The following is a 25,034-nucleotide window of genomic DNA, read 5'->3' on the forward strand; positions in this document are numbered from 1 at the left end:
CTACTTTCATTGCTCTCCAAACAAATGTGTCATTAGGTAAATTTTACTTTACCCATTCAGACATTACAGCTACAGCTGTCATGCTTGTAATAATTGGTAGGAATATCATCTTTGTTATGTGAAGCCAGGCAAACTGAACTAGTCAAGCTGAACTACTTTTGAAGTGCATGTGAAAGAACTAAAGAAAACACTCAACTCAAATGTGTTATAAAAAAAAATCTTATTTAGATGTCTTAAAAAATACAAGGCACATTTTATAAAATCAAATAGCTATCCATTAAAACTTTGTTGTATATCCCCATATAAGATCATGTGCTGGCAAATGTTAAGTAACAGTGGATAATCTCAACTAACATTTTATCCCAGTGCTAGGTGACAAGATCAGCTTGTCACCTCAAACAGGATAACACAGGTTTTTGCTATGTTAGTATTTACAGCACAGTAACTTGGAAAACAATATATAATATATATTATACCAAAGATAATAAGCAGTCTAATCCAACATGGTGAAGTGGATTCTCCTCTATTTTTATCTACAGCTTCAAATGATGTTCAGTGTAAGCAGGTACACAGAGCAAGGTCCTATACGCACAATCTGTTCAGATGCTTAGTACATTACAGTTACAGCTAAACAAAACAGATTTTTCTGGTAATTAAAAATACTAACAATACTGCATAATATTCCAGAGACATTTTGCTTTTTTAGCAACTTTTATATTCAACAAGTATGTCATCAGCCTCACTTCCAGGTCAGCAGCATTTTCCAGCACAGCATCTGAAATGTCTTCTTTTTTTTCCCAGTTTCCCAGGAAGACTTATCTGCTTATAATTTCTACACAGAATAAGCAACTGTCAGTTCCAAATTCCAGACTTCAATGTAATTAAAATGCAGAGGTGTTTCTTCAGACTCTCTTGTACAAAGTCTATTGTCACTCACATCCTTTCATCAGTAATAACAAAAGTTCACTTTTCTAAGATTAAACTCAGTAGGTTGATTTAGTGGTCCTACCTGAGTTTGAAGAGTAAGAATTTGATTTCTTGGGGTACCTGCCTGATGAGAGAGACACTTGCATCCTCTGTGTAGTTCGCACACTTCGGCAAAGAAGAGCATATTTAAGGTTGTCTCTGAAGTCTTTTGAAATATAGTAATAGATGAATGGATCGATACCACTATTCAAAGCAGAAAGACACAGCGCAGTTATGTACCACACATACAGATGGCTCTGGCTGTAGGCTTTGAGGAGTGAATAGTGCACAATAATCAGCACATTGCTAGGTGTAAAACAGATGAGATACATGGACAGGACAACAATAATGAGTTTGATTGCTCTTTTTCGTTTCTTCCCAGTGCTAACATCTATGATGGAAGCACTCAGGGTCTTAATCATTAGAATGTATGCAACAGCAGTGATGATAGCTGGGATTAAGAAGAGTCCAATTGCAAGTGAGAGGAAATAACTGAACATATCATGAGCTGAAACATTTTCAGGCAACACATCATGGCAGGTTGTGATGTTAAGATTTGAAATATATGCTGTCTGATTAACAAGATACAATGGTATGGTGCCCAACAAAATCAGTATCCAGATAGCAATGGAGATGCCCAAAGCAATTTCTGATTTCTTTTTTGAATGCACTATGGGGTTCACTACAACCCAATACCGTTGTACACTGAGACATGTCATGAAGAGGATGGAACAGTACATATTTCCATAGAAAAACCCAACAAATACTTTGCAGAGACCTTCGCCAAACAGCCAGTTATTGCCATTTAGATGGTATGAAATCTTCAGTGGAAACCAGACAACAAAAAGAAGGTCTGCCAATGCCAAGTTAACCATATAAATCACAGCTGGATGTTTCTTCTTTGTTCGGAAAAAAAAGACCCAGAGGGCCATGGCATTGCTTGGCAAACCAATTATAAAGACAAAGATATAAACAATGGGAATAAAAACTGTAGTCAGCTTTCCTGTGAGGACTTCTGCTACAAATTCATCCACCTCATATAACTCTTCAGAATTATTTGCGTTTGGAACCTTGTAGCCAATGAAACTTCTTCCTTTTGGTTTGATGGAGCCATTATTCTCTAAAATTAAAAAAAAAAAAGTTGTTATTGGTGTAGAAGTACAGACTTTTTGCCCTTTTAAAAAATAAACTAGATACAGCAATTTGCTCTGAACATTTACAGACAGCCTTATCAAAAGAAAAAACCTGTTTATTCAAACACATACATCTTCCCTTTCTTTTAAATTTAGTATCCAAAGGACAAACTTTATCCCTTCAAGAATTCAAGGATTCTACCAGAAACCAAAACACTTCTCGTGTCACCAGGGATATTAAAAATGCCTTGTTAAAATGGACTGTCAGGTGCTCCTACCACTTGAACAGTTACAGTACAAACTGCTTCAACTACCCCAGGGCACCATTAGCTTTTCACACAGTGTGCCAGATCACCTGAGTGCTGGGACTCAGAGAATGTCACAGCAGGCTAATTTAACTGTAGTAGAAGCTTCTCCAGTTTAGATGGCCCAAAAATCAGTTATGCAGTAAAAAGAGAACATACTACCTTCAGACAAGCTAAAACTGAAAGTCAGAACGCCATGTCCAAAGCCATGCTCAAATAATCTCTAGGGCATGCCACACATTACAGTGTATCTGAACAGAAATTTGAACACACTGACTGTGCACGAAGCTGCAATATGGTCCTCACCTGGGATCTCCTTCAGGAGCGTCACTCCCTGTGGTTTTACTCAAAAGTATCAGGGGGTAGAGCTGACACCTAAGGCTGCTTCATACACAAACTGCTGTCACTACAAGCGTTGCTCTGCCTCTTCAAATGGTGTGGGAGCTTACAAACATATGGGTGAGGACGGTGCTCTTGTCCTGTAGGACAGACTTTGAACAGCCCCGTTCAGAACCCCTGCACACACAGCACAGTTCTCCTCTGCTAGCAGGCTAAACTGCACAAGCAATGTCCTGGAATACACACCATTCTGAAAAGTCAGATATTCACCTACAGATCCATGACATGAAACTGACTGGCTTAGGGAGGATTACTTCTAAACTTTCTATCAATATTTGTCAGTTGTTTAGCCAAAGCCCCTCAGTTGTAATATAAAAAGTCTCTGAATACCTGAACAGCAAGCAGCCATGAACAATGTTGAAGCACGGCCTGTCCCTTTGTTAAAAAATAATTAACACAGTTCCAAATTAAAAAATGCTTCCATCTTACATTTTAAAGAATTCTTACACAATAAATATGTAAATACACAAGTGTGTGTTTCTCAGTATAGATTCAGCAAAGCAGCTCACTTTAGATAGCTGTTCCTTTCAAATTACAACTGCAGAAGTCTGATGTACAGCATTAGATTCCTGTCTAGACTCTGCAAGCTTCTGAAAATGCATACAGAAATATTGGCACTCTTCAGAGTTTTGAATTAAATTAATTTACATTCACTTGAGCACTTAATCTCCAGGCCCAGGCAGCCTTCTCTGGAAAACTGAGGTGCAAGAAAACTTTTTGCCTCTACAATAACATAGACAAATCTTTGCAGTAGGTTGCACGAAGACAGAAGCAATTATACTAACAAAACTACCATCCTAAAGAAAATTAATTCAAATGTCAAATAGTAATGTTGGTCTATATGTGGTGTAATTACAACGAACAAAGCAGAATTATAGAAATTCTCTGTTCAGACATTCAAGCCCCATGATCACATCAGTAATACTGTTCAAGACTGCAAAATTTAATTATAATGCAGCAATCCTAGTTCCCTAAGTTGAGCTATGAATTGGAGAACTCATAAAATCACCCTAAAGGGCATAGCTTACTGACACCAGATACTGAAGTGATAATGCGCTAATCAATGCTGATTTTCCTAGGCTCACAGCCTAGCTGAGAATGATCCTGGAGATGCTTGGAAGCAGACCCTATAGACTAAGTGCATAGCAGTGATCAGGATACAGTAATAAAATGCACCATACAGTGCTATGTTAAGCACCTGTCCATCAGCAAGTGGACATCAAATTCCAGTCATGCTCTTTTCCTTCTATTCCAAAGACTCAAACTATAGTAGAGAACTATATAAGTAAATACTACCACTTTGTTATTACTGAAGTTTTGTGATCAGACATAAACCAATGCTTTGTAATTGAAGTTCAGAGATGAGGTAGAAAAAAAAAGCCTCATCAAAAGTCCTAAATTGTTAGTGTGAGACACTACAGTAACAGGTACACTAAAGTGGATGCACAGATACCTGAATCACAGACAGGACTTTGTATTGAAAGAGAGTCAGAATAGAGACAAAGGTTTGTTTCATTCTACTTTGTAGGATATAGTGATTTCACAGATCAAGTCTTAAGCTGACTTTAATTCGAGCCTCAAAATATACTGGGCAGCTTTTTTCAGTTCAACTAGCAACCTATACATATAAGGAGACAGTGTCCTGTTTCCCTGCAGTTAACACTCCCTCACAGAGCAACCAATCCTTTGTTAGGTATGTGCATTTCTACATCCTTTCCTTACTCATTCACCACTTGCCGTTTTCCATAACAATCGAGCTCTTTTCCAAGACGAGTTTCACCCTGCTTGACTCACATACAGAGAATGCAGTTGACTTGCTAATCTGCCCACGGGAAAAGCGTACTCTCTCCTCCCACAAAAGACTGTTTCAACACCTTTGCCATTTGTCCAGAAGATATAACCCACTACATACCAAACACAGTATTATGCCTACCCTGCAGACACAAAAGTGACAGCAGCACGCAGTGCCCAAAAATTAACTAGTTTACTCATGGTAGTAATACTGCCAACAGGACTAAATTTAAGATTATCCTAGTTTTTGGATCTGTAACCTCTCCCTCTTGCCCATGAATTCCAAATTCCTCACTCCGTCCAGGTCAGACAAACAGGCTAAATGGCAGCTTAATTTCAGGAACTGCACTCTGAAGAACACAATTTGCAGCTACCTGGCATCTATCTCTTGAGAAAATATGACGTATGCTTGGCTTCAATGCATATACAAGGTATATCCTATGCTTGGCTTCAATATTTGCACAATCTTTACGCGTATGATTTTATTAGGTAAATAAGCTCGGTAAATGAAATATGGAAGGACACAGTAAAAAGGTATGCACAGATATGGCAATGGGGTTTATTATAAAACGTGGCGAAAAATTAACTCAATGCAGTGAAATACTAATACGAATGTTGAGGTTTTTTTTCTTCAAACTGCACTTACGATCAACAAGCAATAGCACAGACTAACAATTTAACAAGAATCCCAGCTTTTTAGATGAGGGGAAAAACCAAGAACACGGTCTTTAACGTTTTTTCATGTTTATGGCAAGGGGAGGCGGGAAGGGGACTACAAGAAGGTTTGGACAGGGGCGTTTTACAAGGCCACTAAGTGACAGGACCAGACGAAATAGCTTTAAATGGAAAAAGAGTAGATTTAGACTAGATAGTAGGAAGAAACTCGTTATGTGAGGGGCTGGAACAGGTTTCCCAGAGAAGTTGTGGATGCCCCGTCCGTGGCAGTATTCAAGGCTAGGCTAGACGGGGCTCTAAAGCAGCCTGGTCTAGTGGAAGCTGTCCCTGCCCGTGGCAGGGGGCAAGGGGTTGGAATTAGATGGGAGCTTTACCGTGCCTTCCAAGGCAGACCGTTCCACGGTTGTCTGCAAGGCGGGTGAAGCCAAGCCCCACGCGCGGCACAAGCCCTGAGGGGGCTGCTCGCCGCGCCCGGCTGCTCTCCCCTGAACCGCTTTCCTTCCCGGCCGGGGAGCGCGCCCGCGGGTCCCGGCAGCCACACCGCCACCCGCACGAGCTTTCCGACCCCCTGGGCTCCGCGGAACCCCGCCCCGTCCGCTCCGGACTCCTCGAACCCAGCCAGGCCAGACATCTGCCCCGCCGAGCCCCCGCCGGCGGATGAGGGGCGGCCGAGCCCGCCGGGGGTGCCGCGCTGGCCGCCCCGCTGATGCCAGCCCAGCGGGCAGCTCACGCCGCTCCTCTCACCTTCAGCAGCGGCGGCAGCTCTCAGCAGCACACCGAACAGCAGCAGGATCAGGCACAACCCACGGCGTGCAGCCATCTCACCGCGCTCCGGCCGCCGCCACTCCGCCCGCGCTCCCGACCAGTTTCACCTGATACCTGAGCGGGGCGGGGCGGAGGGCGCGGCCGGGCGCAGGACCAGCCCCGCGGCGGGCGGGGCCAGGCCGGGCCCTTCCCTCACGGCGGAGGGTGGCGGCGCTGTCCCCGAAATGGTGGGAGTCGTTCGCCGCTGGCTCCGTTCGGCCGGCGCAAAATGGCGGGTCCGCCGCAGCCCCCGCAGCCTGCTGGTCACCGTCAGGCCGTGCCTGGCAACCGCTGGGAGCGGCTGCCGCCGGTCCCGGCTCTTGCCAGGCTCACGCTGTCGCCCGTCCCCGAGTCCGGCGGTGGGGGCTGCCTGCGGGGTCACGCTGCTAACGGCCCTGACTGCCCGGTACCGCTGAGCGGCCGCGGTCCGTGCCAGGCTGCTGCTGGAGCGGAGCGGGATTGTTCTGGGTCACACCGGCAGGGCCCAGCAGCGTTAAGCGGCATCGTGTTACTTCAGCTGCCTCGTAACGCATTGTGTTGTGCGTTCCAGGTTTCTTATTCTTCCGTGTTATACCATTAGAGTCGTGGAGTCTTAGGACAGGGCAGGTTGGAAGACGCCACAGAAAGTCATCTGATCCAGTCTCCCTGCCCAGGCAGGGTCCTCTGGAGCGCATTACTCAGGATTTTGTCCTGTCCAGTCAGGTTTTGAATAGTTACGGGGAAGAAGGCTCCACACCTTCTCTGGTCAATCTGTTCAGTGCTCTGTCACCCTTAACAGTACAGAAGGTCTTGCTCATGTTCATGTGGAACGTCCTGTGCATCAGTTTTTGCCTGTTATCTCTTCTCCTGTTGCTTGACAACTGTGAAAAGCCTGGTCTATCTTCTTGACAGCCTCCCTTCAGATCATTAAAGACATTGATGTGGTCCAGTCTGGCATGGGCGGCTGCACAGCGCTCTGGGTATCAGCGACTCCTCCCAGCTTTGTGTTGGCAGCAGACTCTCTGAGGAGGCATCTGGCCCCTCACTGAAGTCATGGATGAGCACGTTAAACAGCACTGGGCCTAGATATGGCATATATGCGTTACATGTGTCATATGACAGATAAGCAAGGAAATGTCTAATTGCTGCTTAACCCAGGTGCATTTGTGGTACTGTGCTGGCATGACCCAGTAAGAAAGGTTAAGTAAGATGTTTACACCTGGCAGCTCAATTTAATCTTAGAATGCACCAACTTCCCTTTGGTTTTGGAAATAGGGATTTCAGGAACAAAATTAAGCACAAAGTAATGTCATCAGTGTTTTCTGTTTATCCTCACGGATAAAAATTCTGAATATTTTCATGGTCATCAAATCAAGCACACTGCTTATCAAATTCCAGAATTGAAAGCATGTGTTCAACCCTCGTTCGCACTTGCAGTCAGAAATGCTCTCTCCACCTTATTCTGCAAAATGCTCTGTGTTCAAGCAGTGATAAAATTGCCTTCTTTTCTCCTTTTTTGAATGAGCATTATATTTATACAAATATACTCTGTTTTATGTGGTTCTGAAAGAGAATAAATATTTTTGGTTTTGTCTTTCTGTGATGGTCATGGGATACAGTTGGGAATAGATGTATATTCCCAATAGATGTCTACTCTAATAGAGTAGATGTACTACTCTACGGAGTACAGAGAGATGAAGGTAAATGGCACTGGGAAGTTTTGGGTGTGAAAATTTACATTAAGGGCCTCTTGTTTTTGAGTCTTTGTTATAAGTTCCTGCATACTTAAAGCACAGTTCCTGTTTGTCATCCACACAGTTTACGGATTTCTCATCTAAGTCCCAGCCTTCTAGCTAAACATTGGGAAAGTCATAGCCCATCCCTCCAGCCTCCCTCCCTGTCTCACTTTCAGTGCTGTTTTATTTACTTTACCATTATAAACCACTTCATAGGCATTTAATCCTGCTTTTAATCACCTTGTACAGTGAGATGTAGTCTTCTCATTTGGCTTTTTATTTAGCCTCCCTTTACTAGTCTCCAGAGCTTTTCCTCTCAGATCTCTGTTACTAAGCAGTGGTCAGTCTTTTTCTCATCCAGTTCTGCTTTAGTCAGTGCTCTCCTTCCTGAGCCCTGTTACAGTTTTCATTCTTGGTTCTCTCTTGATTTATTCCATCCAGTCTATCTTTTTGTCCTCTTTACATTCAAAGGAGACAGCTGCTTCTGTCTCTTGCTTGGATCGAGCAGCAGTGGAAGGGACTAAGCACACGTGGGAAAAGTATTTATTGCTGTTGCTAAGTGAGATCGTTCCTGGCTGTCCCATGACAGACCAGAGCTGCAACTGGAGAAGCCCTGTGGCTGTGTGGAGAAGCACGTGTCACTGCAAGTGCATCTTCTGGAAATGCAGCTCTGGACTTTGCTCCAGGTGAGTAAGGAAACTATACCAGCATAGTCTTGTAGTTTGTCTAGTTTGTTGTAGAGGTGTCAGAAACATGTAATTGATGGGAAGATAATTTCCTTCAAAATTTTATATTAATATAGTATCATTAGATTCCCAAACAATTAAAATGGAGCTTATAAAAGGGAATGTCAGGTGACAGAGAATAAGTATTAGAATTAATATCAGCAAATGCTATCAACCTGTCTTAAAAGAGAGACCTTATTGCTGCCTTATGTAGAGGGGGCTTGTGAGAAAGGTGGGGAGACCTGTAGTGATAGGACAAGGGCTAACATGTTTAGCTAAAAAGAAGGTAGATGTAGGTAAGAAATAAGGAAAGAGATCCTTTACTGTGAGACTGGTAGGACAGCGGAAGAGGCTGCCAAGAGACATTGTGGATGGGGCTTCTGGAAGAGTTCAAGGCCAGGTTGAATGGGGCTTTGAGCAACCTGCTCTTATAAGAGGCGTCCCTGCCCATGGAATGGCATTGTCCTAGATGATCATTAAAGATCTCTTCCAACACCAATTACTCTATGATTCTATAGCAAACTAATGGTCTTTGGCACTTGTAAGCAGTTCCTGGTGCTTTCTCTGTGCAGTGCCAGCCAGACTTTTGTTCTGATTTTGTTCTACTCAATTTATTGAGAAATTAGAATTCAGAAGGCAAAATATTAGTTATGAAGATTTCCCACATGTAGTCTATAAATCAGTTCTTCCTCAAGACTTAAAAAATATTCAATAGAAACTAGAAATTGTCTTACTCCTGCTCAAATCACTAGGACTTCTCAACAGAGCAGTGTCAAAACTTGCTTATTTTAGATGTCTTTATTGAAGACAGCTGATTTGTCGAACCTCTTTGCAGTCCTAATGTGTCATTTATCAAACTGATTGAACAGAAAATTAACAATTTGTAAGTAAACACAAAGCAACTGTGTTCTTGTTTATCGTTGGATGATAATTGAGATAAATACAACTGCCACAGGAAAAGTAAAAATTGTAGAGGCTTATGAAACCTTTGTTCTCTGTTACAAATTGGATTCCAAATTTTCTTGGGTTTGCTGTGTACTTTTGTTTTTCTGTTACATATCTATATATATCTGTGTGTGTCTGTGTACATATATATATATATAAAGATACATATATTTGTATATATAAATATAAAAATACATGTATACTCCTATGTTATATTATAATGAGTTGGGAAAAATAATCTACAGTGGCTTGAAGGGAGCTTTAACTTTGCACATCATTGCTTATCAAAGCATACCCAAAGCTGACAAAAGGCAAGTGAATAGCAGCTCATAATTCCCTGCTCTGTCAATGTTTGTTTGGAGCATGTTGTCATGAGAGTCTTGTGCACCTTGGGACAAAGGCCATTACTGGAAATGTACCCTCCCTTGCACTTTGAGTAGCTGGTGAGTGTGGTTTTAACACAGTTCCACACAGGGGCTCCAAAGGGGACCTTCTGTCATATACTCCTTGGGCCTTGAGTCATTTTACAGCATGGTGATGTCATGTAATCATGATTACTTGAAGATATGTTACTGTCAAAGATAATTGTTACCCCTTCAGTAATTGAGAAATGAATGTGGTTTCATTGCAAGGCACCTGTCAGTACTCGTGAAGTGTGTGCTAGAATAAATGGGTGGGAGCATTTTTATTATGAAGGGTTTGTTGTGTGTACTTTTTTGCTCCATGGGAGTTTCTGAATTCAGATGGCAAATATGTTTTTAGTGTGTGGCTTATTTTAATTATATGGTATGTCTGTTGAGGGAGAATGTAAGAGATAGTTGTTTGTGCCATGTATCTGACACAAATATATGGATTTTTTATTTTAAGCAAAAAGAAGAACTTGGTTTTGAAAGGGAGAAGAAATAAAAATACCCTAACTTTAAAGATCAATATGTCTTGTAGGACTGGCACAACACTTAAAGTATCCTTCAAAGAATGCGGCCAGTGCAAGTATTCTTGGAGGGAGAGTAAAGTTTGGGTTAAATGAAGCAATGTGAAGAATTTAATTTTAAAAACTAATGTAATTTTTGATTCAGAAGAGCTGATGCATTATCTCTCAGTGCTTTAGCCTGCCCTCAGGCTAGCCACCTGTCTTCTTGGAAACTTAGGGAGTGCCTGGGCACTAAGTTACAGCAAGGCTCTGCTTTAGTAGTGCAAGACCAGGACCGTGAATATAATGAGCATTTTTGATGACTCATTTCAATATTAAGAAGTTCTTTATAGCTCCTCCTTCTGTATCTTGTTCTTACAATCCTCTGTGCCATCTTGAGTGGTCTCTCTTGCTTATTTTCCTTTGAATTGGTGTCTATTTCCTGCTCAGTTGGTTGGCCTTGCTGTCAGACTTGTTGGGTACTGCATAAGGGTTGTCACTAATGCCCTTGCCCTACACGTGTCCAGCAAGGAGCGTAGGAAACGAGAGAATATGGGCAGCAGCTGTATGTTTTCCATTTATCTGTGAGCAAGAGTCCATTTTATTTCACTCTATATTTAGGAAGTCTGTTCAATTCCCTCCCTTACCCCCATCTACCCCAAGATTGTTGCAGGTTTTTTGAAATTCTGTAATTTTGAAATGGAAAAATATGGTCTTTATAAGCCTGTTGTGCTGATGTGCTTTTATGTTCTTGCTACTTGAGGTGCCAGTGTGAGTGGCTTAGTTATTTATGGCATTTTGGGGTCACTGTGCTGGCAGAACATGAAGGTAGCATTGGTTGTTTTAGGTGATTTCTTAATGGTTACTGGGTACTATCCTGATTTTCCTTTCCTGACCTTCTGCCAGCAGCATCCTGAGCTTGTTTCTGTCTTTGGCTTTTAACTCTTGTGTATTTTCACTTTTCTCAAAAGCAAGATCCAGGGATGGGGCTGGAGACATAATAGAGAAATGTGGTTAAAGGTCTAGATAAAAATGTTAGGTATTCTCAGTGCCTGAGGGGTAGAAACATAGATGGCCCAAACCAGGCTTCATGCTGACACAGAGGTACAGAGGTGACTCCTGTTCACCATGACCTTGCAGTGATAGAGGACTTGCAAATTTAATGAAGGATTTTGGTCTCAGCAGAATGTCAAACAGTGCTTCTGTACTTGTATTGACAGTTGTTTAGCCTGAGGTACATCTGTTTTCAAGTGTCCTTGCAGCTACATGAAAGATATTAAGATATTAAAATCAAGTAGTTGAAAGTTAGGAGATACTCCTGTTTGGGCTTTTCTTTAATCTTAATTCAGCATTCTCACCTATATGCATTTTGAAAGGAATTTAGTTATGACGTCATACTCAGTCTTTCTATGGTGCACTCCATGGAGTGTGCTCATGAAAGCACAGATTAATCTTGTACTTGCACTTCTAATTATATGAATACACTAGAAATACCACTATTTAGCTAGTACTGACTTCTTACCCTGCTGCTATTGAAAACTGGAGAAGCACTCTCTCTGCAAAGACAGAATGCAGAGAAAGGGGTGTGCAGATTGCTCACAACTCATCAGCACAGCCACTAGTTTAGGCTGTGAGTTTGTAAAAATGTCTTGAAGGGAATTGAAATTTATTTTCAGTATGGATTTATTACAATTCTTGTCTTGTTTTTACCGTTGTGCTGGAAGGAATATAGGGTGGTGTTGTGTTGTGTTATTTCTGTAACATATTAAGCTGATTTGGTTTGTCCCTTGTACCCCTTTTTGACATGATGGTTCTGCCCAGGTTCTCCCTCTCCTTCGGTTGCCCTGTCAATCCAGCCTTTCTCCTCCCCCCCAAACATTGTTACAACCCTCGATCCCTCCCTGGCCTCCTATCCGTCACTCGATGTCCCCACCTTTCCATCCAGAACTTTCCACCTTGGGCATCGAGTGATTGGATCAGGAGCCAAAGCTCCACCCTTACTTTACCCCTATTGGATACCTCATCTTGTCTGTTACTCTCTCCCCACTCCCACTCTGTTTTTGATTCGTCGAGGACCATGATCTTTCTGATACCCACCTACCCTTTAAAAACCCCGGTCGGGACCCTGTCTGCGTCCTCGGCTGGCAGTCCCCCTGGGGCGTGTTAAACCTGGATTGAATTGCCGTCGTGGTCCGTCTCTTTCATTGTCCTGTGGGTAGCAGCCTCTCTTTCTTCACGTCGCGGATCCTCGTCCCAGAAGGCGAAAAGCCTTAGGCGCTCTCCTGACAAAGCCTGTGATCGGGAGAGTGCCCCCGTGCTGCTGGCGGTGCTGGCCGCAGTTAGCTGGGATTTATCTTGGAGGCCAGCCGCCGCTGCAGGGTGGAGTGTATAAAACAACAATTCTTCTTCAGATAATCATTATATACTGAATCACAAACATACTGTGTGCCCACAGTGTTGTCTTGCGTCAAAGAAGGTTGTTGCCTATAACATACTCCTGTGTAGTTTGTTTGCTGTTCCATTGAGCACCAATGTATTATTGGTTGGATATTCTTTACTCCATCCAAATCTTCTCAAAAGAAAGTCTAGAGATTATGTAAACAGCTGGAAAACCTGAAGTACATTGATATTCTAAAGACTTTGTTTAGTCTAAAGAAGATTTGGAGAGCCCTGATGACGTACCTAAAATATGTTCAAGGCTGCAGCATATTTTTCATGTTCACTGAATTGGTTAAAGGGTTGGTAAAACTGGATACTAGGAAAAATGTTTTAACAATCAGCAGCAGTTTTATTGAGCACTCATTTTCTAGAGAATCTGTAGGACATCCATCACTGGCACACTTAAAGTTTAGACAAATGGGAATGATGTAGGCATGTGTATTTCGTCCTTGCAGGAGAATTAGATGAAGCCTTGAGCACAGAAGTAATGCCTCCAGCCATTAGTGACTCCACAGCAATGTTTCTAGCTGAATTAAATCCCAGTACTTTATTGCACTGACTTCTTTTGTCTTACTTTTGTTTAGAATCTGAATGCAGTAAGATTTCATGTAGTGTTCTACCTTGTGATTCACCCTCAGTGGTTTCACAGAGGTGCACTTCTCTTAAAAAAAAAGAAAAAAAGCTATTGAAATGCTTTCAAGATTCTGTCTAATCTGATTCTGGCTAGGAACACTTCAGATCTTTAGGTCATGCTTGACATTACTGAGCAATTGTGAGTCAGGCAACAAGGAGGAATATTTACCTTTTGAGAGAGAAACTTGTTCAGCCTCCTTGCATTCTTGCTTCCCCACCACACAGATGACAACAGTTTTCCCAACCAAATGGAAGCCCAGAGGGAGAAGCACCAGGTGGAAAACCAAGGAAAATCACCACCAACTAGGTTTCCGAGTAGCAGTAGACCTCTGAGGAGCCTCATGGGATTTGTAGAGCTAGATCACAGCTGTGGAAAAATGCCAGTTGCAAACCACAAAGTTTGGTGAATGCTTTTTGAGTTTAAGAGCATGAAGAGAGTGACATTGAACCACACCTGGTCATGCAGGTACTTCCACCAGCCATTTCATGTTTCTCAGTTTACTTGCAGTGTATTTTTGAGTGATGTTCTGCTACCCCACTGTTACTACTCCTCACATCACAGTTCTCAGAATTTTTGACTCCTTCTAGCTCATCTGTAGGGGGTGCTTATGGAAAAGAAATTCACAAATCAAGGGAAAAAGCAGTGATTTATGAGTTATGACTTGGTGATACTTTTTTATTTCTCTCTCAAGGTCCCTTTATATGCTTGCCAGAACTACAACATACCGTGCATCATTTAAGTAAATCTGCAGCAAATCCACAGAAGAGAAAAATGTATGTGGAGAAGCAGGAATGGGCTGAGAGGTTGAGTGAGAGGAAGAACAGTCTTCCTCAGAAGAGTCTCATGAAACCTACGCCAAGTTAAAACTGTAAACTTGCTTTAACCTAAGCTGTAGTCAATAAAAGGCAGGTGGTGCTTTACCGCTGAAGTCAGCTGATACAATGTGAGCTGTGATTTGGTCAGTGCATTCTGCACATGTCAGTTTCAGATGGTGTTGGTTTCGATTACCTCAGTTTTGTTGACAAGATGTAATTATCACGGTGTAGATAAGTTCTGAGACAGCTGTAGGGATTGATGAACTCTGAGAATTATTGATGGTTCCTTGAACTTAGAGTTTCCCCAAGCACTAGTGCCATTCTCAGTTCTGAATGAATGCCAAGAGTCAGCATCCATTTAATGGCAACAATGAAATCCTGTGCACACCAATTAAGCAATTGCTAATGCTGGGATCTGTCTAATCAGATAATCTTATTAGATTCCAAATGATACTTTCAAAGAACAAAATAGAAATTAATTCTGAGAGCTTCATGGAAGATCTCTGTGCCAAGATTGTAGTCCAATTGGACAGATAAACCCTGACATTCATTCATGACAGGGTTGACTGATGTAAAAATTATTTGAACAATATGAATATTGTAAAATAAAGGAGGGCTTAAGGACAAAATTCCTAAATCAGGAAACTCTCCTACTCTAAACAATTTTTCTCTATGTAATTGCTTCATCAATTTTCTATTTTTAGGACCTGTCTCTTACTCATCCTTGAAAATTGATACTTGTAATAAATTGAAAGTCATAACTTTTAGGAATATATGATTTATTGAATCACAATATCATGTTCTAAAATGGAATGAGTCTAAGGTTTGTACTGTACCTGATTATTTTCCCATTTTTATTCTGCAGCCTTTGAAAATTTATGATAGCTGCTAGTCTGAACTGCCTTTTAAGTTGCATGTACAAAATACAATATTTTGGCCACATCTCACCAATTGTGAAAATTTTTAACAGAATCGTACACTTACTGATTTCTGGCCATGAATTTGACCTGTGTATTTAGCTGGTATGTCAGCATATCCATGTTATGTACATATGTTCCTAATTTATCAGTGATCTAAATAAGATACGAACAATTGCATTATGATAGTAAAATATTGCAACTGGCATCTGGTAGAAGGACAGGGAAAAAGAAAATACTTGAAAGGCCATAGATTTTTTTTTCTTCACAATGTGCTTTGGCTTGTATACTATCCCATACCATCCATGTGGGTTGGCCAGTACACTGGGTCAACTACATAAGAATCATGGCATACTTATCCAAAGAGAGGCAGAATTTAACAGGATCAGTTCTCCAATCTGGTTGATGTCATGCCTGTATTGATGTAAAAGAGAGAGTGTTCCAGATATGTGCTTAAAAAGTCCAAGGGCAATGAGTAGGTCAGGCGGTTCATGTGGTAACAGTCGTGGTTTATGGTATTTAAAGGATGCAGGATGTTGGAGTTCAAAAAATACAAGTAGAAGAAATTACTGTTTTGGCATTGTCTGTTTTGGCAGGGAGCAATATCTTGACTATTGTAGTTTTGTGCCAATAGATTGCTATCAAAGAAGTTAAGCAATAGCGATACCAATGAGTCTTGCAAGCTACATTGAACAGGATTAAAGTTAACTTCTACAGCTTGGCATAACATACAAAATGGTCACATCAATAATGTAGGCTTTGGCAAGAGTCCAACAGTATTTATGGCACATGACAGAAGTGATAGAAAGGTGATAGAAAGTATTGAATCACATTTGTGTAAGACCTGACTAGGCACCTGGGAACACTTCAGTCTATTCACAACCTGTTCTGCACAACTAGGGGTTGGAGTCAACCACCCAAACAATGAACGAGGTTCAGATATAAAAATCATGGCACAAAGGGCATCCAGCAGGTAGGAGACCTGTGAAGTTTCTTGACAAATGATGCTGGGCATGCAAGAAGTTTCTGTAAGTTCTCATGAAGATGGTGCAGCTCTTCTGGATTACTAAAGAGACAAACCGTAACTAACTGGTGAATTTCCCTGAGCAGAATGTAATATCTGAGTGAGAGAGTAATTGGGGAAATACCATTAGTATTTGTCCTCTTTTTTCTTTCCTGTGCATCTGCTTATGGTGACTGTTGTGGCTAGTATCCAGGCCAGTGGGTCTTCCTTTGAATAAATAGTGTGGTCATTTGCCATAGTTCTCAAGCTCTTCTGAGGTGTAGGTTGAACCATGTGCCATTATGGATGTCATTCAGGTTACACTCTGATGTCCTTCATTGCTTCTCTGTGTTTCCTTCTGCGTGCCAGTACAGGCACAATTTGCTGATGGAGAGGACTCCTGGAGCCATTCTGTGCTCTCCAGGGAGACCAGCTGTGTCATGCATTGGCAGGATCTGCAGGTTTGGCTGGGCAAGCACCCACAACAGTGGACTGCAATAAAGATCACCATTTGAGAGAGATGCTGGCACTTCATAACTTTGCAGAATTTCCTGCATCACAAGTTATCTGTGGAAGGATAGGGCAGGTCTCTGTACATGCTGCCTTGTGATATACCTTCCTTGCAAACAGATATTGTTAGTTGTGGCTATTGTTAGTTTGTGGGACAGGCAAATTAGAAGGGCTGAAGGAGAAAAATCTCTGTTTGAACCCATATGTCTCCCAGTCCTCTACCATGGAAGAGATGTGTCTGTTTGGTTTGAGCGTATATGGTCTTTTCATAGGTGTCATCCCTCTCCAATTCCAGTAAATGCTGTTTCACCATAGTTAAAGTGGTTTGCAGATAACCTTTTTGGGAATTCTTGCTGCCATTGTCATTAAGGTGAAAGGGGGCTGCTTTTGTCGTACTTAGGGATCATTTAATAAAAAATGTCAAGATTTGAACTATTGCTAATTATTTTATCAGTGGGATTGTGGTGTATCTAGAAGCAGAGCCCCATGTCCACAAAGACATTAGTTTAATGGAAAAAGTGTGTCAGTTGACCAGGATGCCTGATAATTATTTGGAAATTCCCAGTACTAAGAAGCATGTGAGGAGGAGATCCACGCAGCTGTGCTGAGTCACAGGCTTTCCACACAGCATCCTGTCTGTTCTCGCAGTGTTTATTCAGTGTGGCAGGATACACCCTTGTCCCCTCCCAGTGTCTCAACCCACCTCCCACTGTCTGCACCATCAGGGAAAAACCACAAACACTTTATCATATTCAATACCATTGATTGGCCCAAAATTGAAGCCTGCCACAGCATTAAAAATAGTGTTATGACAAAAAAAATTTTCATTATGAATAATATAACTTCTTTATAATTTTAGTGAACAACATAATAATTATTATCATTCATATTTAGAAAATTTTTTTCTTATATTCAGCTGAAATTTTTCTAACTTTTAAACTGCAGATATATAATGTGTATGTCCTAGATGTAATATGTTCTAGACACTGATTATGAAAATGCTTAGTCAATGCATATTTAGAAGCCAAGTGCTTTTAAAGAAGCAAAGAGCTATTAGGATTTGGAGGTTATTTGCTGCATGTGCAGAGCAGTCACTTTCACCACTGAAGAGAAAGACTGTTAGAGAATGGGGAAGGACAGAAAACTTCCATCTGCCTTGCTGCAGGAGGACCATGTTGGAATGTCATGCCCTGGTTCTGCCCTGACGTCCTTTGGGGTGGCAGGAAGAAGTGAATGCATGCAATACTGTACACCAACAACCCTACCCTGTTCACCTGAGCACAGCACAGTGCTACTGGAGCCCACCACAAATATGGGGCTATTGCTGCAAGGCACAAAATCAGGAAACATTTTCATTTCTCTTCTTTCTGTCTAAAACTATTAAATGTTTTTGGGGGATGCACAGGGAGGATTGCAAGGACTTGGATTGCTAATCAGCCCCCAGTGCAAGGAGCAAGCAATTAATTCCTTCAGACAGGGTGAAATACTTTATTCTGGCAGTTGTATTTATTCTAGTTGCAGTGGACTTTACCAGTCCCAGGCAATTTTCACTGCTTTGGTTGCTAGGTGACTATGTGAAGTGAGATGCTTCACCCCAAGATGCAGCCATAAGAACATTCAGCCAGAGCCTGTCTCCACCAGTTTCTTGTGAGGGATAATCTTGGGGTTTTTTTTGATGGCCTGTTGTTTCCAGTTCTCAGATAGTGATGTATTTGGCACAAGCCAGAGTATGTTGCTGAGGCTTCACATACCTGCTTCTGCAAGGTTCTAGTTCAGTATCCACTGCAAGTCTGGGCTTGGCTTCTGCAGGCACAGTTGCTTCTGAGACCCTCTTTCTCACAGAACCACAGAATGGGTCAGGTTGGAAGGGACTCCAGTGGGTCATGTTGTCCAACCTCCCTGCTCCAGCAGGGTCATCGGCACAGCACAGGAGAGCAGAGCACATGGCACAGGATTGTGTCCAGATGGTCCTTGAATATCTCCAGTGAAATTCTCCACAACCTCTCTGGTCAATCTGTTGCAGTGTCTGGTCACCTGCACAGTAAAGAAGTTCTTCATGTTCAGGTGGAACTTCCTGTGCATAGTTCCTGCCCATGGCTTCTTGTCCTATTGCCTGGCACTATTTCTGCTGTGCTTAAGGCAACTAAACTCACAATTCTGGCTCTTGATGAATGAGGAGCTGTTTTCCCCTTTTCCTTCCTCTTTCCCAGCCAAGTATTGCTGCAGCAGGGTGAGGTCAGAGATCTGCCAGTTTCCCCTCACCGCTGGGGGAAGTTCCTGATAAACTCACATCCACCAGCTTTCTTTGCTGAAGACAAGTAAACCTATTTACACTATGTTTAATAATTTTACATTGAAACAATATGATAGTACCTCTGTATACTCTTTTAACAGTCAAGAAATGCCATTTTGTAAAACAGTCTAAGAGGCTAAAGTGTAGGAGCAGCAGTACTTGGATTTTAGCTCCCTACAAGTTCTGCATGGTTGTTACCTGCAGTAGCTACTCAGTATATTAGCTAATGTCTCTGGCTTTGATGGCAAATTAACTATGAGTATGGTGTGGGAATTGAGAAAGTCTAAATGTTTCACAAATGTTTGCTCATTGAAAGGTATATTCCTAGGGTTGCAAAGGTTAATTCTGAATATTTAATTCAACATATCAATTGATACTGGCAGCTTCAACACTAGCCTTACTGCTGAGCATTTTCTGCAAAATGAAGCCCAGTACTTTTCTACCTACTTACCAATCTGTGGTTCCAGGGATTTGAAATAAAGAAAATGTTGGATTTTATTTTGCCCAGTGTGTTTAGGCTTGTTGAGACTTTAGCAGAAAAGCTGGTTGATCTGGTTTTTCTAGGATGGAGTCATAACTGTATTAACTTTCCTGACCTGATGAAAGATAGGGTTTTTTTATAGCATGCATATTGTGGTGTACACATGAAAATGATTGAAACATTATTAATTTACCTCTTCTGATACCGAAAAATTACATTAAAATATATAATTAATATGTAATTAAATATTCAGTACTGGTCATAGGAGAATACAATGAAGTATTGTATGAAGATCTGACGGATTTATGAAAAGTAATTAGGTGGTTCAGGTAAAAACCTGATCCAAAGAGATAAAACTCTTGGTATTTGGCTTCCAACTCCCTGCAAAGAAAGTAGCCTTGTTCCTGCCAGCCTCCCACGCTGGGCAGAGCAGCAGGAGGCTGCCCCAGTGGGCTTGGACCTCTGGATGAACTGCAGGCAAGGCTGTCCCTGCTGGAACAAACTAGCTTCCTTTGGCCTTGATGGGAGTTACAGATACTCTCTTGTGGAAGATTTGTCTGAGCAGAGCTGGGGGAGAACAGGTCTGGCTGTTTCTGCTCTGTAAAAGCCTGACACTAAAGCAGGCACCCTGACTGCAAAGACAAAAAACTGCCCAAAACCAGCAGTATGTCCTTACTGCAGGCACTGAGTTAGGGCCCTCCGTGCCTAAGGGTTTAGGGGAAGCTGCTGAAAGAAAAGGTGCAGTCTGCTCCATGCCCAAGAGACATCAGATCTCTAATCCAGAAGATCCTGATTCTGCTTTACCACTGGATGTGGCAAAAAAAAAGTTCTTCCTTGCTCTGAACCTTCTGCTCCCCAAAAGAAAATCTGCAGAGAAACAGAAGGAAGAGGAACACCGCCCTTTTTTACCCACTGCCTTGAGGACTGGGATGTGTAAAGGGAATTTCAGCTCAGATAGCTCTTCATACTAAGCAGCACTCCTGTCACCAAGTTAAAAAGTACTGCAGTGTCTGGACATTTTTCGTTCTATTTATTAAGAGTGACCTGGTAGGATGTGACCTAACACCACAAAATCTTCAAAAATGTGAAATAAAAATATGAAGCTTCATTCCCTACATTGCTTTCCACATTCTCAATATCTACAGCAATGAAGTGAACAATTAAAACATAGACCAAAACTTTACAAAATTATCTGGTTCATTCCCAACAACAGTGAATTCCCCTATTTTATTTCTGACTATGTAACATAATGGCAAACATGATATCCCCAGACAGCACCAGTCTTTTTTAAAAGAGTGCTTGTTTAGGGAACTGTAAAATAATGCATGCCATTCATTTTAACTAAGTATATATTTTCCCTTTCTTTAGACCTCTCTATTTCATTCCCAAAACACTACCACTTACCAGGAAGCTGGAAAAAAACACAGATCTGTTGAAAACTAGACAGTGGTAACAGCATGTCTATAGTTGAGTTAAAAAGAAGCTGTTGACAGTCACCACCCAGGTTGATACTATTTTGCAAATAGTAAGTATAGTTTTTCATTCATTTATTGTCTGAAATTTGAGCTATTAGAATGTATGCAAGTTGCATTTTTAAAGGATTTTTAGTTCTTCTGGGAAATGACTTTTAAAAAAAAATTACACAAAAGCTGAATTCTCAGTGTAACTAAGTTCAGCATTTAAACTTTAAAAAAATACAGTAATTATAATCCTCATAATAAAGCCTCTTGGATAGTAATTACCAGCTCTTCAGGGCAAGGATTGCATAGTGGCTTACTCAGTAGGTGCACTGTTTGTGCTTGCTTTTTCTAAGTGCTATCAAAATATACATTGAACTCACTAACTTTTAAGGAAAAACCCATCCTGCAGTGGTGAAATGAGCAGGTAGCCTGGAGTGATGCCAGTGTGTGCTGATGTCAACACTGAGCTCTTGACACAGAAGCTCACTGTGCATGGAGAGCAACAAGGATATACATCGCTGCCTGTGCCTTTTTCTTTTGTGTTTTCTGTTCCCCACCCACGTGTAAGTCTTACAGTAAAATGAGTCAGATAATACTATGCCATATCTGGCCTTCCACAGAATAGAGAATCCCCTCCCCACTGGACAGTGCTAAAAGAAAGGACTGATGTCTCAGTTCATCTAATGAGCCTGTGCCCAAGGATACTATCTGCATCATCCTATGATTTTCAGCAGTCAAATACAGCACGATATGAGCAGAAAGATGGGCTGCTGGAAAAAAAGACCAGTTTTGGTGAACTCAGGGAAAAAAAAAAAAAAACAAAAAAAAAAAAAACCCCAAAACAAACAAACAAACAAAAACTTGGATGAGGAGCAGGAAACTGAAGAGGACCATAAAGATTCCCTGAGAATATGCAAGGAGAAAACTGTAACAGTCAAAGTACTGCCATAAAATACAATACAAAATGTTTTTATAAATACATTGACTCCAAAAGGTGGTCTAAGGAGAATCTCCATCCTTTGTCGGGTGTGGGGCCAAACAGTGACAAAGGAAGAAAAAAAGGCTGACGTACTTAAGTGCCCTTCTGTTCTTCAGAATGAAGCAAAATGAAAGAGCAGAATGAAGCTCTCATAGTCCAAGTGGAAATAGTCAGTAACTTGCTATACCACTTATACACAAGTCTATGGGACCAGATGGGATCTACCCAAGGGTAGTGAGGAAGCGGCTGGAAGTGCTCACCAAGCTCCTTTCCATCATGTGTCAGCAGTCCTGGCTAACTGGGGAGGTAGTTGGCTGGGGGCTGGCAAAGAAGGGGTGGAAGGAGGATCCACAGAAGTGGCTGGTCAGACCTTGGTGCCAGGGAAGGTAATAGAGCGGGTCATCCTGCATCACCCATCCAGCATGGATTTGTAAAAGGCACGTCCTACTTGACCAACCTGATCTCCTTCTATGACAAGGTGACACACTTAGTGGACAAATGAAAGGCTCTGTATTTTTTCTGCATATATTTTTTAAAGCCTTTGGCCATTTCAGGGCTTGCACCTGTGCAATGTTTTCTGGGTAAAAAATTGGCTGGATAGTGAAGACCAGAGAGTGGCAGCGAATGGAATTACATTCAGCTGGTGGCCAGTCACCAGTGCTATTCCCCAGGGCTCAGCATTGGGGCAAGTCCTGTTTAGTTCCTCCACTGGTGATCTGGATGAGGGTAAGTTCATCAGTAAGTTCAGAGATGACACCAAGCTGGGTGGGAGTGCTGATCTGCTGGAGGGCAGGAAGGCTCTGCAGAGGGATCTGGACAGGCTGGATCATGGGCTGAGGCCAGTAGTGTGAGGTTCAGCAAGGCCCAGTGCTGGGTCCTGTCCTTGGGTCACAGCAGCCCCAGGCAGTGCCACAGGCTGGGGCAGAGTGGCTGGAAAGGAGCTGGGGGTGCTGCTGACAGCGGCTGAACATGAGCCAGGGTGTGCCCAGGTGGCCAAGAAGGCCAATGGCATCCTGGCCTGGATCAGCCATGGTGTGGCCAGCAGGAGCAGGGCAGGGATTGTCCCCTGTACTCAGCACTGGTGAGGCCACACCTGAAATCCTGTTTTTTCATTTTTGGAACCCTCACAAAAGGAAGTATATTGAAGTGCTGGAATGAGTCTAGAGAAGGGCAATGGAGCTGGTGAAGGGTCTGGAGCACAAGCCCTGTGAGGAGCAGCAGAGGGAGTGGGGAGTGTGTAGTCTGGAGGAGAGATACTATCGGTGTCTGCAAATAACTGACAATGCAGCATGGTCAGTCTGTTCTTCCAAGTAACAAGTGACAGGACCAGAAGCAATGGCCTCGAGTTGCATAAGGAGAGATTAGACATTTGGAAATGGTTATTCAAGAAAAGGGTTGTCAAACATTAGGATGGGCTGCGCAGGGAAGTTGTGGAATCATCATCCCTGGAAGTGTTCACATGTGGATGTGGCACTTTGGGACATGGTTTAATGGTGAACTTGGCAATGTCAGGTTAACAGCTGGACACAATGATCTTAGGGTAATTTCTCATTTAAATGATTCTGGGATTGGCAGTTATTTTAGATGTATTTGTAAATACTCAGATTTAAAAGAACAATATTTTGTATTTACTGTTCCTCGTCAGAATGGTTTATTATCTTTATTATCTTACTGTTTTGGTCATAATGAGTGTAAGGTTCCAGTAGGTGAAAATGGGTAATTTCCATCATGCACAATTGATATATTAAGCTGAGCTCTGACTTGGGGAGAGGCAGTGCAAGATCTGTGCATTTAAATAGGAGGAGATTTAGTTAGTGATACTGACTGAGTAACCTGAAAAAGCTGCACTTTCACATACGGTTAAAAGCAGACCTTCAGTAGATGAAAGGCTCTTCACTCCTGCCCTAGACTGAAAAGAAGGGGAAAAGAATGGAAAATCCCTTGAATGCATAGTGAAAGCTAATGAAAGGGTGAAAACCTCATGATTATTAAAGATTGCCATATCCTCAATTTAGATGAAAAGATAATTTTTTAAATGAACTGGTAGAGAGTGTTTCTATACTGTCAGCTTTTCCCAGCCCTGCTTATTAATGGAGTCATTACACAGTGACAAAATGCACAGCAAGAATAACATGTGGAAGGAAGTAATCTGTAAAATGGCTTAGTGTTTGTATGGTTATGAAGTCATGTGTACCTGGCACTGAATTTTACACTAGCTATTATGAAGTGAGCGTTGCTGACGGCTTTGGCAATTCATTGTGCTGAATCTCACTGAAATTGCACAATGCAATAACTTGCCTTTAATTAAAGAAACAGTTATACTTGATAGAACTGGCTGCTACACCCTACACATGAGCCCATGACACCAAAACCAAGACACCTGCAAAATATGTTGGCAGTGACTCCAGGAATGAAAGCTAAAAAACTTTTCTGGATAGAACTCTGACTACACAACAAATGAAGCTTTTAGCAGAGAGAGAGTCCTGCTACTCTCCATCTAATATTTTCATTCTTTGTGTAATTAAAATTTGTAGTGCGATGAACAGAACTGCTACAGTAAACATCCAGCTGCATAATTTGTACCTATGAAAGAGTTGTTGAGAGAAAGCTCTTAGCTACATATGAGAAGGAGAGCACAGCGATTACATTATGATGGATGATTATGATTAGATTTATTGCTGATGCAATAATATTGCCAGGGAAGTATAAAGTCAATAACCACTCTGCCATCTACTGCAATAAATTATAGTATAATCAGGTCATGTCCCTCCTGTTGCATCACAAACTTCAGTGAGACCCCAATTGCTTTCTAAATTTCTCAGGGAATTCTAGGTGCAGCTGAGTCGACTTAGTCTGACTGGTCAACCGTTGATCTCCAAAGTGCTATAATATAAGCAGGTTTGACTAGAAATGTTTAGGTTTAGAGTCTTTGGCCTTACAGAACTCACAGTTACAAAGCAACAAAGCACCTATGTTGCTACTTTAGGATTTTATGTCTGTGTGGTATGGCTTTTTACTCACCCTCCAAAAGTGAGTGCTCCTTACAGGCATCCCTGCCAGGGAATGGGTCTACCATGAAGCTGCCTGCAGCATCAGGAGAAAAGTTTGCCCAGTTGACCTAACCTCCATCAACAC

At 41.9% G+C, this 25,034-nt stretch overlaps 2 protein-coding genes across 27 annotated transcripts in view; one reads left to right on the top strand and one right to left on the bottom strand.

The window, feature by feature from the left end:
* Positions 1 to 203: 203 nt before the first annotated feature.
* Positions 204 to 6,171, bottom strand: F2RL1 (F2R like trypsin receptor 1). Its single transcript, XM_064404646.1, has 2 exons — positions 6,014 to 6,171; positions 204 to 2,086 (listed from the first exon to the last, which is right to left on the bottom strand). The coding sequence occupies exons 1-2, from the start codon at positions 6,087 to 6,089 to the stop codon at positions 984 to 986; spliced, it is 1,179 nt and encodes a 392-aa protein (XP_064260716.1). The 5' UTR covers positions 6,090 to 6,171; the 3' UTR covers positions 204 to 983.
* A 121-nt stretch (positions 6,172 to 6,292) lies between these two features.
* The window catches only part of LOC135290727 (uncharacterized), a 35,829-nt gene continuing 17,087 nt past the window's right edge, over positions 6,293 to 25,034 (top strand). For 8 of the 26 annotated variants that reach the window (XM_064404652.1, XM_064404656.1, XM_064404651.1 and 5 more), the window contains exons 1-2: positions 6,293 to 6,612; positions 8,297 to 8,474. In XM_064404652.1, the coding sequence (XP_064260722.1) occupies positions 6,303 to 6,612; positions 8,297 to 8,474 (488 nt within the window). In that variant the 5' untranslated portion in view covers positions 6,293 to 6,302. The other 18 variants (XM_064404660.1, XM_064404659.1, XM_064404667.1 and 15 more) reach the window with 14 other exon arrangements.

The sequence above is a fragment of the Passer domesticus genome, chromosome Z (assembly GCF_036417665.1).
Source record: "Passer domesticus isolate bPasDom1 chromosome Z, bPasDom1.hap1, whole genome shotgun sequence".
In the NCBI taxonomy this organism is placed as follows: Eukaryota; Metazoa; Chordata; class Aves; order Passeriformes; family Passeridae; genus Passer; species Passer domesticus.

Bases quoted from the DNA above. Each gene is read 5' to 3' on its own strand.
- F2RL1 (XM_064404646.1), bottom strand. From the start codon at position 6,089: ATGGCTGCACGCCGTGGGTTGTGCCTGATCCTGCTGCTGTTCGGTGTG. The intron at 2,087-6,013 runs GTGAGAGGAGCG...TTTTAATTTTAG, and splicing joins AGCTGCCGCCGCTGCTGAAG to AGAATAATGGCTCCATCAAA.